Source organism: Symphalangus syndactylus, chromosome 2 (genome assembly GCF_028878055.3).
Source record: "Symphalangus syndactylus isolate Jambi chromosome 2, NHGRI_mSymSyn1-v2.1_pri, whole genome shotgun sequence".
NCBI lineage: Eukaryota > Metazoa > Chordata > Mammalia > Primates > Hylobatidae > Symphalangus > Symphalangus syndactylus.
This window is the reverse complement of record NC_072424.2, coordinates 11752085-11766584: the sequence shown is the minus strand read 5'-3', so window position 1 is coordinate 11766584 and position 14500 is coordinate 11752085. Positions and strand designations below refer to the sequence as shown.

The 14500-nt window shown below is 44.9% G+C and overlaps 1 protein-coding gene across 3 annotated transcripts in view; it reads right to left on the bottom strand.

Moving 5' to 3' along the window:
* Positions 1-11155, bottom strand: part of C2H10orf90 (chromosome 2 C10orf90 homolog) — a 251921-nt gene extending 240766 nt beyond the window's left edge. For 2 of the 3 annotated variants that reach the window (XM_055245816.2, XM_055245836.2), the window contains exon 1: positions 10373-11151. In XM_055245816.2, the coding sequence (XP_055101791.2) occupies positions 10373-10612 (240 nt within the window). In that variant the 5' untranslated portion in view covers positions 10613-11151. Of the gene's footprint in view, positions 1-10372 lie in introns of all 3 variants that reach the window. The other variant, XM_055245866.2, reaches the window with a different exon arrangement.
* Positions 11156-14500: the final 3345 nt, after the last annotated feature.

Here is a 14500-nt window from a genome sequence, read left to right as displayed (position 1 = left end):
TAGAATGGCCATCATTAAAAAGTCAGGAAACAACAGGTGTTGGAGAGGATGTGGAGAAATAGGAACACTTTTACACTGTTGGTGGGATTGTAAACTAGTTCAACAATTGTGGAAGTCAGTGTGGCGATTCCTCAGGGATCTGGAACTAGAAATACCATTTGATCCAGCCATCCCATTACTGGGTATATACCCAAAGGATTATAAATCATGCTGCTATAAAGACGCATGAACACATATGTTTACTGCGGCACTATTCACAATAGCAAAGACTTGGAACCAACCCAAATGTCCAACAACGATAGACTGGATTAAGAAAATGTGGCACATATACACCATGGGATGCTATGCAGCCATAAAAAATGATGAGTTCATGTCCTTTGTAGGGACATGGATGAAACTGGAAACCATCATTCTCAGCAAACTATCGCAAGGACAAAAAACCAAACACCGCATGTTCTCACTCATAGGTGGGAATTGAACAATGAGAACACATGGACACAGGAGGGGGAACATCACACTCCGGGGACTGTTGTGGGGTGGGGGGAGGGGGGAGGGATAGCATTAGGAGATATACCTAATGTTAAATGACAAGTTAATGGGTACAGCACACCAACATGGCACATGCATATATAACAAACCTGCACATTGTACACATGTACCCTAAAACTTATAGTATAATAATAATAAAATAAAAATAAAAAAATAAAAAATAATAAAAAAAAAGAAGTCAGATTCAAAGTTGCAGAGATTCTCCTTCTGGCCTTGAAGAAGCAAACAACATATTGTGAGCTGCCCACGACTAGAGCCTCAGACAGTGACCTGAAGCAGTTCTCTAAAAGCTGAGAATGTCTCTGGCTAACAGCCAGTAAGAAAATGGGGACTTCAGTCCTGTAGCCACAAGGAACTGAATTCTGCCATGAACCAGTGATCTTGGAAGAGGATCCCAAAGCCTCAGAGATCACAGTCTCAGGTGACACCTTGATTCAACCTGAAGACATCCTAATCAGAGAAGCCATCTAACCTACACCAGGACTTCTGATCTACAAATAATCAATGGTGTTGTTTTAAGCTGCTATGCTTGTAATAATTTGTTAGGCAGCAATAAAAAACAAATACAGATTGTGTCTGCCAGATTTTTTCCTTTTTCTAATAGCCAATCATAACAGACACAATACGTGATCCTGCCCTAAATTGATATCATCTCAGTCATAAGTACAGCAGCTATCTGCTTCAGTTAATTTGTGTATGGTGATCATTACCCTTGGACTGGAGAACCCCTGCTGTTAACCCTGTGGACCATGATTTTGGAAACACTTAATGCGGCATGGGACAACCTCGAGAATCTGGCTTCTGCTATCGTATGCTTGACACAAATGTCATTAACTTGGAAAACTTTTAGCCATTATTTCTTCAAATCTTTTTTCTCCTCACTCCTCCCCCACATTCTTTCTGTGTATCTAATCATACGTGTGTTGGGCTTCTTGACATCATCCTCCAGGTCACAGGAGCAGCATCCATAAAGTACCAGTTATAATTTGCCTGCACCCAGGGGCCATGTCTTTGTGCCATGGCTCTGTGATAGAGTTGGAGATGGCAGGAAAACGTATGTTCAAACTTGGACAACAACAGCAGCTAATTTTCATGGGGTACAGCCTCCACGCCAATTCCAAGTCTCAACCTTTTATATAGGTTATCTCTTTTAATGCCCCCAACAATGCTATAAGGCAGATATTATCATTGTTCATATGAACACAGATAAGAAAACTAGGCTCAAAGAGAAGAAGAAAATTGCCACGGTCACTCAGCTAGTAAGAGCCCAGACAGTCTCAACCCAGTGCTCTTTCTCTTAACCACACCACCACCTGTCTGTCATCTGCCATCTCTTCTCTCCCTTGGTTTGGCTGAAATGTGGATATGGATTCCCCACAAGTTCCCAGTTCCCTGGTGGAAATTGACCAAAATGATGTCAGATAGATCTTACAGTGCTCTTTGTCTCTTGCTGTCTCTCCCTCTCCAAATCTCACTCTTGCTCTCTGTCTTTTTTTTATTTTTTCTCTCTTGTCTTCATTTTGGAAAGTTCGTTGATCTTTTTTTCTGCAGCATCCAATCTGCTGTTAATCCCATCCAGTAAAATTTCCATTTTAGTTAGTGTCATTTTTTTCTTATCAAGAAGATCTTTTTTAAAAATCATCCATTTCTTGCCCCATTATGGTGATGTCTTTTCTTAAATCCTTGAATTTAAAGGGAAAACAATATAATTATAATATCTGTAATAGCCTTTTAATAGATCATTGCTTGCTAATTCTCTCATTTGCATCATTAATGAATCTGTTTTTACTAACCAGTATTATCTTGGTTATGAGTCGTATGCTCTGGATTCTTTGAATGTTTAGTAATTTTGATTGGATAACAGACATTGTAAATTTTATATTATTACTTGCTGGATTTTGTTGTAGTCTTGTTAAAAAAAAAAAAAAAAAGGGTTGAACTTTTCTTGCCAGCTAAACCACTTGAGGAATGGCTTGATTATTTCAACAACTGCTTTTAAAATTATTATGGGTGGATCTAGGGTAGCCTTTACTGAGGCGAGTTTAGCTGCACTACTAAGACAAGACCCTTCTCGGGGCTCTAGGTGATTTTCCCGGTATTCAGTGAGGTCTTTACATTCCAGGTGGTGAAGGACCTGAATGATTCATGACTCTGAGGTAGTGCTGAGAAGTGCTCATCTCACAGCTCCCCAGTAAGATGTTCTTTCCTTGCCAGTTTTCTCTGTCTGGTCATAGAGACTTTCTCCCTATACAGCACAGATTAATTTTCAGCCAGACTGAAGAGGGCCTGAAGCAAACTTCTGGAGCGCTTCTTTTTCCTCTCAAGAAGTGTACCATGCAAATTACGGTCACACCCTGTGTCTCCTCAGCTCAGAGAGACTACTGGGTTCTGTTTAGGTTTTCCCTTCCTGTGCCCCCATTCAGAAATTGCCATTCCTTCTGCCTAAAATGTCCTCCCTTTCCCTATTGGCCTATACTCTCGCTGTCCCCCCATGCCTGGAAACCTCCCACTCTTCCATAAAGAATGTGCCCAAAGGTCTCCTCCATGCATTCTTGCTGAGTTCTCTGGATCCACAACTCTGTGTAGACACCCTGGCCTGGCATCATTGGGATGGGTGCCTCCTTGATCAGATGATAAGCCTCTTTGACCTCTGTGTCCCCCGCACCTACCATAGTTCCTGGCACATAGTAAGTCCTTAATACATATTTGATACAAGAGCAAGCCCAAGTGTTTCCTCTTTGATCCGTCTGCTCCACTAGAGGAGGAAGAAGACCTAGAGTGGCAAAAACAGAGGCTGGTAAGAACACATGTGGTCCTCAGAACTGTAAGGAAGTTCCCAGTGAGAAAGCTGTGGAGGGACAAATGTCTCAATCAGAAGGAAAGAGAAAGAGCACCCGATTTAGAGGGGCATAATGACTGCCCCTAACCACTTGATTCTGGTGTAGTTGACTTTCTCTGTAGTTAGCTCTGAACCTCCCTGGGTTCTAGCTGTTGTCAGGAGATGTGCTGCCCCCTACCTAGCACCCCATGAGAAGTACAATCTGCAGAAGAAGATGTAACATAGATGGAATCCTCCTTCTGCCACTCCTAACTGTGTCAATGTGCAGCCTGCGCCATCTCTCTGGCCTCACAGAATTTTCTCTTTGAAAAAATAGGCCTCATGTGTCTCACACAGCTGTGGTGAGCTTCAATGAGGCAATTCAGGAATCAGCTGACACCAGCCTCTTTTGTTCCATCTCATCTCTCAGCTCTCCTTGCACACAGTGGTCCTGGCTTCCACACTCTCCTCTCTGACTCACATCTGCCCCCACCCCTGCCCTTCTACACACCAGTTTTCTTAACATGGACAATTCAACTGGCTTTTTTATGACTTTCTTTGGGGCTCATGCGGTTGGAAAATATTGGTCTAGAACTTGCAGATCATGGTTTCAGAACTGCAACAGAACCACCAAGTACTCTATTTAAAAACATAGATTTCTGGATGCCACCCCTCCCAGAACCCAGGAGTCTGAATTCTTAGAAAGTTCTAAGGATTCTAAAGTACACTAAAGTGTGAGGGCCATGCAATCTTCCATAAGATGGTAAAACCCTATTCAGATCCTTGTTCCTAGGGAGGTCCATTTTATGTCAAAAATGCCTCATTAATGCTTTCTGCCTTAGCCCTAGCTTTATTGTGAGGGAATCAGGTGTGGATGAACTCACACTCTCAAGAGTCTCTTGTCCGTGATGGAATTTGCAGCTGGCCCCAGGAGCGGGTGTGCTCTGAATGAAAACTGTGCATTCAGGTCCTGGCCAATTTGATGACTAATCTCTGAATTGCTTGGGGGATGGAGATTACCCTGAGCCAAGAATATAGAAGGTCATAAGTCTCTGTGACCTGACGCTTTGAGTGTGGGGAAACAGGGAAGGGAAGTGTTTCACCCCAATTTAAACAAGACCCGCTTACAAAGCAGCAGCACCCATAAATCACTGGTTACAATTTGCCTGCACCCAGGGGCCACGTCTTGGTGCCGTGGCTCTGTGTCACTTTCACGGGGTACAGCCACCATGCTAGCCCCAAGACTTAACCCTTTATATAGGTTATCTCTTGTAATGCCCCCAGCAACGCTGTAAGGCAGATATTATCATTGTTCGTATGAACACAGATGAGAAAACTAGGCTCAAAGAGAAGAAGAAAATTGCCACAGTCACTCAGCTGGTGAGAGCCCAGAGAGTCTCAACCCAGTGCTCTTTCTCTTAACCACACCACCACCTGTCATCTGCCGTCTCTTCTCTCCCTTAGTTTGACTGAAATGTAGATATGGTCTCCCCACAAATTCCCAATTCCCTGGTGGAAATTGACCAAAATGATGTCAGATAGATCTTATAAGCCTAAGCTGCCAATGCCCTGGATCAACTCACACTTGAGCTCTCATTAAATACTGTCCATTGTAGCAAGATTGGAGACCTCACTCACCAGATATGCCTCCTGATGCAACAAAACTGACTTCAGACCTCTAACTCCTCACACCTCTTTAGGACCTTGCCCTCTGACAGGCAGCTCCAGTTGGCAGGTGCTGGAAGAACATGGCAAGAGGGCAGCATTGAGACCCAAGTACAGCCATTTCATTTCCCTCTTGGCTCTTGGGCTTCTCATGTCTGCATTTGAATGGAGGCCATCAGCCATTGCCAGTGGAGGCTGAGCTGAGGCTTCTAGGAGGAGCCCCAGCACCCACCAGACAGCAGGCAAGGCACAGGAATGAGGCAGGGTCTCTCAGCCTGTTGGCGGAGTGGCAGAGCTCGTGGAAATCTTTATTGCCCTTTGTGAAACAGCCTTTTCTCAGCCCTCCTCAGGCTGGTGGTAGAGTCTTCACTGCAGTCAGAGCCATAAGAACATCACAGCAAAAATACTCCTTGGAGGCCGGGACTTCAGGGGGAAAGGTGAGACTCCAAAAGCTTTGATCTGGCTAAGCTCTTCAACTTGGTCTGGAAATAGGGAAAATTGTTTTGCACCTTTTTATAACTGTGAGAAGAAAGGAAATGTTCTCTTTACCTCTGGTTTGGTCTCAGTGACCTCTTTATTTCCTGAATCAAGTTCTCTTGAAGCCCAAGTACTTAAAACTTGAGTGCTTTTATTTTACAAGACTGAACGGTGTACTCCAACCACTGGAAAACATTCCTCAAAGCCCAGAGCTAAGTTTCCAAACTATGGTGGGATACTGAAACCACTCTGGGAGACTTCTTCTTCCAGCCATGATAGAGAAACCAGACAACAGCTAGGAAACAATGATTTCCAGACATTGAACAACAAGCAATGCAGCACTATGACCCCTGAGAGGAGGAAAACAAGACAGGTGAGTCCTACAATTGTCCCCACCTGGAGGCAGTGTCCAGGTTGCAGCTTGGGAGGGGAAACTCAGCTGAGCCTGGGGTCTTTGCTGAGTAGAGGAGGTAGAGACGGAAATTAGAGAGGCTGATGTAGATGGAATTTAGGAAGAGGAGAACTGCAAAGGAGAGTTCCAGCAGCCTGCAGGGAACTTCCCAGGTCTTTGCCTGAATACTGATCTGCACCTGCCCAAGAGGATAATACCTGAAACCAAGAAAAGAACTTCCAGAGAGTGGTAGGTCACATCATTCAGGACCTACGTGGAAGCAATTTAGGCTCCCGCCAGCCAAGGTACAAACACCTTGTCACACACGAGACATCAGGTAGAATCCTCAGAAGGGTCATGTTGTAACACTGGGACTAAATTAGCCCACATCAGGGTTTCTCGGCCTCAACACCATGGACATTTTCAGCTAATTCTTTGTTGCGGGGTTGAAGGTGGCACTGCCCTGTGCATTGTAGAATATTAGCTGCATCTCTGGCCTCTACCCATTAGCCACCAGTAGCATTTTCCCCAAGGTTGTCACAACCAAACTGTCTCCAGACATTACCGAATATCCCCAGGGATATTTCAACAAGTCCAAACAAATCCAAAAAGTAAGCCTCAAAAGGGTCAAGCTGTTTTCAGATAACTTAACCTTAACAAAATCAAACACCAAACAATGTAAGATTCACAATATCCAAAATTCAATTTTAAAATTACCTAGTGTGCAAAGAAGCATGACCCATAATCAGGAGGAAAATCAATCACTAGAAACGATGCAGAAATAACAGATGCTGATAAAATGAGCAGACAAGGACCTTAAAACAGCTCAAGAAGGTAGAGGAAAGCATGCGCACGAGGAGGGGCGTGGGAGACGAAAGGAGTCACCTGGTAAGTGTTCTTCTTTGTCTGTCATTGCCAGTGCCTTCATGCTGCTTTGGGCCCACTGAGTCACAATGGCCATGGCTGCACCAGAGGCATATGCAGTTCTTTAAAAAGTTCACTATGAGGCCAGGCACGGTGGCTCATACCTGTAATCCCAGCATTTTGGGAGGCCAAGGCGGGTGGATCATGAGGTCAGGAGTTCGAGACCAGCCTGGCCAATATGGTGAAACCCCGTCTCTACTAAAAATACAAAAAAAATTAGCCAGGCATGGTGGCAGGTGCCTGTAATCCCAGCTACTCAGGAGGCTGAGGCAGGAGAATCATTTGAACCCGGGACGCAGAGGTTGCAGTGAGCCAAGATCGTGCCACTGCACTCCATCCTGGGCGACAGAGCGAGACCCTGTCTCAAAAAAAAAAGTTCACTATGATTCTACTCAGCCAGAATTCAGCACTACTGGCTAAACCCAATTTTTTTTGTTTGTTTTGTTTTGTTTTGGAAACAGAGTGTTGCTCTGTTGCCCAGGCTGGAATGCAGTGGCACAATCTTGGCTCACTGCAAGCTCTGCATCCCAGATTCATGCTATTCTCCTGCCTCAGCCTCCCGAGTAGCTGGGACCACAGGCGCCCGCCACCACACCCAGCTAATTTTTTGTATTTTTAGTACAGACAGGGTTTCACCGTGTTAGCCAGGATGGTCTTGATCTCCTGACTCGTGATCCACCCACCTTGGCCTCCCAAAGTGCTGGGATTACAGGCGTGAGCCACCGCGCCCAGCTGACTAAACCCAATTTTTTTTAAGAATGAATAGAAAAGAGAGATGGAAATGACAATGGAGATTTTGAAAAATATCAGGAGGCATGGCCAAATAGTCATTTCCAAATACAAAAATCTTTCTTTGGCTCATCTAATGATTAAAGGCATTAGAAAGTGTCGCCTATCAGAGGACAGATGGGTGAGCCTTAGCTGATGAATCTCAGCCTGCACCTACCATCAGAAAGGTCTCCACAGTCAATCAGGAGACGCTCACTTACATTCACACCATAGGAGATACGAGCACGTCACTGAGTTCTATGAGGTTTCCCTTCCCAAGTTGGCAAAACCAAGCAAGCTCTGCTGCATAGAGAGTCTCAGAAAGTGTCCCTGCTCGCCATGTGGACAGAAGGCAGAGCTCCAATACAGGCTCAGCCCATCCTCCAGTTATGGCTACATTGATGTCTGAAATTCATCAAAAACATATGCAGGGGGAGATGTTAACAAACTGTATTTCTCAGAGTTTGGGGCATTTGTAGAGTGTGCAGACATCAAGGCTTTGAAAATATGAACCCGGGGACCTTCAGCACCCCTCACCACTACCTGCCCCCAATCCTGGTAACTTTCAGCGCAGCAGGCTCTGCTCCTTGCTCCTGTCACAAGGAAGGTCTATGTAAGGCTATGTGTGTGGCTGGATCATCCCTGGGCTGCAGTTCAGCAGGTGAGAGGTGCCTTCTCCAATCATTAAGACAGCTCAGGACTAAGCCCATGGTTTTGGAAAAATTTGAGTCTGTAGGTTTTACACTAAAATCAAGCAGATTTGCAGGGCCTCATGGAAAGAACTTGAAATCCATAAGGTTATACAGAAATAAAATCTCCAAAACTCCCTTTTGCCAGATAACCAGCCAGTTTCTTTAATCTAGCACCTTTGTGCATTGAGAGTTCATCCCAGAGACCTTGCTCATTTGTCAGCCCATTGAGTACTTTATGGTCGAAGCCCAGGGCAGGTTAACCAATGGCCTTGGAGCCGATAGAAGAGAAGGAGTCACTGGGCCAAGTCCAAAGGCAGAACCCAGAAGCTGCTAGTTGAGGTCTCTCAGCAGTTCAGCTTGGGAAATTGAGCAAGGAAGTTTCCTTCTTCCTAAATTTCCTAATCTAAATAATGCTGAGAGGTCATGGTAGGAATAACATGAAGAATAGTTTAATGGATGGGGAATAGTTCAGAATCAGAAATGTTTGCTACCAGAAGTCAGGAGCAGACCTTGAAGTTCAGATGGACAGGGGGTGCAAATCCGATCTGATGGTTTTCAAACTTGGCCCACTCTTGAGCTGAGGGGGTAGACCCTTCCTGGACAACTTGGGGAGTCATGGACACAGTGAGGCCCATCCAGCCCATCAGACTGATTGTGGGTGGGGGCTTGGATCTGGCATTCATTTTAACATCAGTAGCTCAGCTGTTGGCTGTCAATAGTAGCAGGGTGTGGGGCCCTGAAAAAAATGTAGCTGTGACTGTCATATATTTGAAGTTTTTTGTAACCTCCTAAAAAGGTGTACTTTTTTCACATTGTTTTCTTCAGTGTGGCTATAGGAATAAGTGAAGTTTTAGATATGAAGAAAATGAGAATGCCAGATCTACCGTTTGCTACATAGGGTTTAAAATGAAGCTATGAACACTTTTGTAAAATGCATGATAATGTAATTCAACAAGTTTTTCTCTCTCTGGAGGACTGGAAAATAACCTCAGTGAAAATTATGCAATGATAAAATTCTGTCCCCATCTGATTAATTACTTGTGAATAATGATATCTCTGATTTCTTTCAATTATATTCCAATTGCACACCTTTTGCTCCAGTTGATTGGGCAATGAAGTAATGAACAACTATTACTGAATTTAATTAGCACCAATATTTCTGTGGCCTTTACATCTCTGTTGTGAACATGGAAATTCACACTCCCAGGGCTGGAACTGGAAGAAGTCAGCCTTGAACCTTGAAAAACCTGTTCCTTCCACACTGTGCTGGCTTCCTTCTGCCCAGCCTGGGGAACAAAAGACCTGGCGTATTTGCCAGTATTCATGGGAAGGCTTTCCTAATAACAGCATCAATATTCAGAAAGGTTACCGTTTCATAAGGCATTAGCAATTTGCATGTTACATCTATCAAAAGAGATGGGTAAATGAGCTATATGGGAGTCAATTACAATATCATTCATAATTTATTCCGTGTACAATAAAGAGCCGATCAGATTTCATATGTGTTTACTTTCTGAAAAGATAACTGCTTGCGGCTGATACTAGTTGCAGAATACAAATATGTTTCAGAGTAATGTGTTGATCTCACTTTGACATTTTAAATCTCCAAAGTTCTCTCTCTCTCTCTCTCTTTTTTTTTTTTTTTTTTTTACAAAGTTGTCTCTGCTTGAAAATTAGAGCTTGCTCTCAAAAATAAAGATCATTCTTACTGGCCTAACTTGAATCGTTCTACTTTAACTCGATGAAGGCACGTCATACATATTCTCCTACAAAACACAACAGGAAACAAGTAGGAATTTGCTTTTAAAGACAGGTGATTGCAAACAATACAGAGCTAAGAATATTTAACTCACAGAAACATGCTGTAGTTTCTATCATCCAATATACTTTCCCCCTCCCCCATATTTCAAAAACTAAAATAAATTCAGAAATGAAGAAGGCTTTTCCAAATCCCTTAGGGAAGTCTACAAACACATATGATTAATTTATTAGACCAGATAAAACACCTGAACTGTCTGATGAGCAACACGTCCATCTCTCTCTCTGAGTCAAGTGTGTACCCACTCACCCACCCAGGCTCAGCCGTACCTCATATCTGCTGGCTGTCTGCTCAGCCATCTTCAAGTCTTGACACATATGGATGATACAAACTTTGGCTCTTCTCTGGGAGGGAAACCAGTTACTCTTCACAAAATCCATGACCATCACATGGTTTTTCAACTCTGTACTAAATGTTTTTATCTGAAAAGTCCGATGCACGGCCGTTTCTGTGTAGCGGGCAGCATACCCCTGCTGATGAGTTTTTGTAGGAATTCCAGAGTGCTGCATGATACTCGGAATCTTGTGACTTTAGCTAGCGAGACTGGCAAACACAATTTTCTTTGTTTAACCCAGGTATTGAGTGCAACAGGAGGGACTTGGGCAGTGCCCCAGCTCGGACCCGTCCCAGTGTTTTCCGACTCCAGAGCTAGTCGTCTCAATATCCCAGCTACATTTGTGAAGGATGTGGATGTGGGAGCCTCAGGGGTGACCTTTACGTGCCAAAAAAAAAAAAAAAACTTCTTGTTGTGGTCTGTTTCCAGCCTCACGCCTGAGCTCTCGAGTCACTCAAAGTCTTCTCTGATTTCAAAGAAGTATTTCTCTTTCCACTGCATTGAAGTTTTGAACACAAAATTCACCCAGTTACTGAGAGATTCAATATGTTTGTCAGTCTCCACCCCCTCAAATCCAAATAAATTATTTACAGGGCTCTGTACAAAGGAACCAGGAGGAACAATCGTTGCTTTTTAGAATTCCTGCTTTTACTTCCCAGGACTGAAAGGGACAAGTGCAGGCTGCCTACCAATACAAAGAGCGTCCTCAGCCCTGGAGAAGAAAACATTCAAGTGAAAAAGAGAACTCCCAGCACAGAAGCAGCAGCAACGGCTGCAAGAGGGCATCAGAGAAACAGCGCGTCACGTGGGGGCTGGGGGTGGAGTCCACTCGCCTAGAAGGGGGCTCTGGTTGTGGGTCAACCATGGGAAGTTCCCTCACCACCCTGAGCCTCAGTTTACCAGGAGGAAAACTGGAATGAAAATACCCCATCTGCCACTCACAGGGTTGTTGTTAGGATCTGGTGAGCAAAACAGTGAAACAAACAACAGCACGGAATAGAGTCACGTTAGGCATCATTTCGAAAGCACAGTTGCACGTTCTCTACCCAAATTATTTTGCACAGTGTTCACTACATATATGATAATGGAGATTAACACGATGCTAATAATTATCAGATTCTAAACTTCAAATCAATTAGAATTGCAGATCCATGGTATATGCCTCACTTTATTTCAGGTTTTGATGCCATTTCTATTAACCTGGTAATTTAGAAGTGAAAATGGCAAGCCTTGGATCAAGGGTGTGTGCCAAGAGGAAGCGGATGACAGCATCATGGCTATGCTCCAAGTCCAGACACAGAACTCTTCTCCACAGGTGACTTTCTCTTGGCAGAGACACCCCCTTGAATAATTAACTCACCTGCCCCACATTGAAAGCCATGAGAGAGGCTAAAGGAAGAAGGGCCTCCAGATAACTTTCCTGAAAACAGAGCTGCAGTCCTAGCCCAGAACTATGAGACTTCCTGCTGTAGGTTGAAGCTTTGCATGTCACACTCAGCAGGGCTAGGACTTGGGGGCTAAAATGCTAAACTTCCACCTTCGGAGGCAATGGAAGTATTGAAGAAGGGAACTACAATGAAGGAGGAGACAGAAAAGACTTTAGAGATCATTTAAGGCAACATTCTCATTTGAGTGTTTAAGTAGAAGACCTACAGAGACTAAATGCTGGCTCAAGATCACACAATGAAGTGGACTTTATGGTTCCTTAAACAGAACACAGCCCAGGTCTGCCTGGGGCTCTCCCAAGGATGTCAGTGAGAGTGTCAGCATCCAACTGATGGCATCCATGGCTGACTCAAACCTGAGAGTCATGCTGGAAACTCCCAGGGAGCTACACCACGGAGCGCCATCTTGGATTTGGAAGCAATGTGATAAAGAAAGCCATGGGAGACATTTGAGCAATAAAAACATGAAAATTGAACAGGGACACCAAGGAAAGAGGGGATCTGCTTCCCTGTGTCCCCAAAAACGCCATTTAAACCAGCTCCCATTTGTGCCTATCTGCTCCTGTCCAGCAGATCCTGTAAGGCAGATAACAAATAATAAAGTCTTTTCTTCCACTGCTACACACACTAAAGGACCTTGGACAATGCTGAGGCCAGCAGGACTGGTCATCAGCTACCCTGAGATCAGGACTTGTCATCAGCTACTCTGAGACCAGCATGGAGAGGTTTGCTGATGGTTGGCTGACTGCTAGTGTGAGCACTTGTCACAAGGAGAGCCAGCCTGAGGTGATTATGCAGATTCCAAAGATCATGAAGGCTATGGGTGAGTTTTCTCTCTCCCTTGACCACAGCTGGTGGCTGGATCTTAACTGGCCAGTATGGCCAACAAGAGGAAGCAGTCATGTGGCCTTAGGCAGGTCTCTGGGATTCTTGGTCAATAGGGTTGGACAGAAGCCTTGGGATTGTCAGATTCAATTCCTCATTATATGGAGGAGGAAATTGAGGCCCAGAGAGAGAGAACCTTGACTGAGAGGTCAGAGGGCTGGAAAGAGCACAGGATGGACAATTGGAGAAGGGTTTGCACCTAGGCCCTAAGACAAACTGGCAGGTGATTGTGGACAAGCCTCCTCCCTTCTGGCTTAAGTTCCATTTAACCACAAGCCTCCTAGCTTCTCTGACACCCCTGGGTTCTAGAGTGTGTCAATTTTGACCATGTGCAGACATAGCTCAGCAGAGAGCAGCTCCATCCTCCCTGGGACAGGCCTTCCTGTCTGGGTCACTGAGGTGGGGGTGGGTGCAGAAGAATGAGCTGATGTCCTTCCATCTGCCCTCAGAACTGTTGCTCCTCACGTCCAGCAGGGCCACAACCTCCACAGTCCAACCACTGTGCCCTCTTGAAGCACAGCCTCCACGTAAGAAGACGTGGTTCCTGCTGATGGCCACAGTGCTTGCCTTGCAACCTTGGGCGAACTACACACTACCCTTGCTTCAGTTTCCCCATCCATTTAAGAGGATAACAATAGTGCCTTCTTTGATGGGCTGCTGTGGAGACTGAAGCAGCTGGCACTAGTAAAGGGCTTGGGACAGAGCCTGGCACCGGGCACCTGCCTGACAGACACCAGCTGTCATCACTCCCAAACGGCAGACTCTAAATTGCCAGACACATCATTTTAATACTAAAGAAGGAAGATTGTTAAGGAGAAGCTGGAACTCAACTGGCCATCCTAAGACCCTATCTCCAAGACTCCCTCTGCCATGTAATGCTGCCCAGAACTGGGGTAGGTGGCCAGCCTGGATCTCCTCAAATGGGAAATAGAGTTAGCGTCCCCGGGGCAGACGGCTGTGAACATTGCATTAGGTTGTTGGTGTATGTGAAACTGTTTTATAAACTATATATTTTTAAAACTATTCAAGTGTAGATTTTTAATGCTAGATGCCAGCAAAAACAACTGAAGGAAGAAGTGCCAGAAACAAGCACAAACTGAGCTAGTTCTCACCCAAAGGACAGAATGTCAGTCACATTTACAGTCACAAAAGAATGTGGCGTTAGGCACCACCATACCACCACATTCACGCGTATTGCCAAGGACACCGAATGCTTTTTGGTTTTCCAAGAGTCCCGCTCTTCTGGGAACTCTTCCTCCACATCCACCCCGAAGCCTCCCATATGGTGCCCATAGAAGCTGGCCATGCCTCTGACCTCATTGACTGACCATTGACTGGCCCAGGGGTGGGCACCTGCCCCAAATAGGGCCAATCAGAGCCTTTTGTTATGATCTAAATATTTGGGTATCCTCCAATTCATATGAAGATGCCCCAACTCCTAATGTGATGGTGCTTGATGATGGGGCCTTCGGAGAGTAATGAGGGTTAAATTAGGTCATGAGGGTAGACCCTCATGATAAGACTAGTGGCCTCATGAGAAGAGGAACAGAGATCTCTTTCTCTCCCCCACCCCAACTCATGAGCATAGAGGAGAGGCCATGTGGGGACACAGTGAGAGGGTGGCTGATTGCAAGCCAGGAGAGCTCTCATGGGGACCTAGTCCAGCTGACACCCTGATCTCAGATTTCCAGCTTGAAAAACTGCGAGAGAATACATGTCTGCTTTTTAAGCCT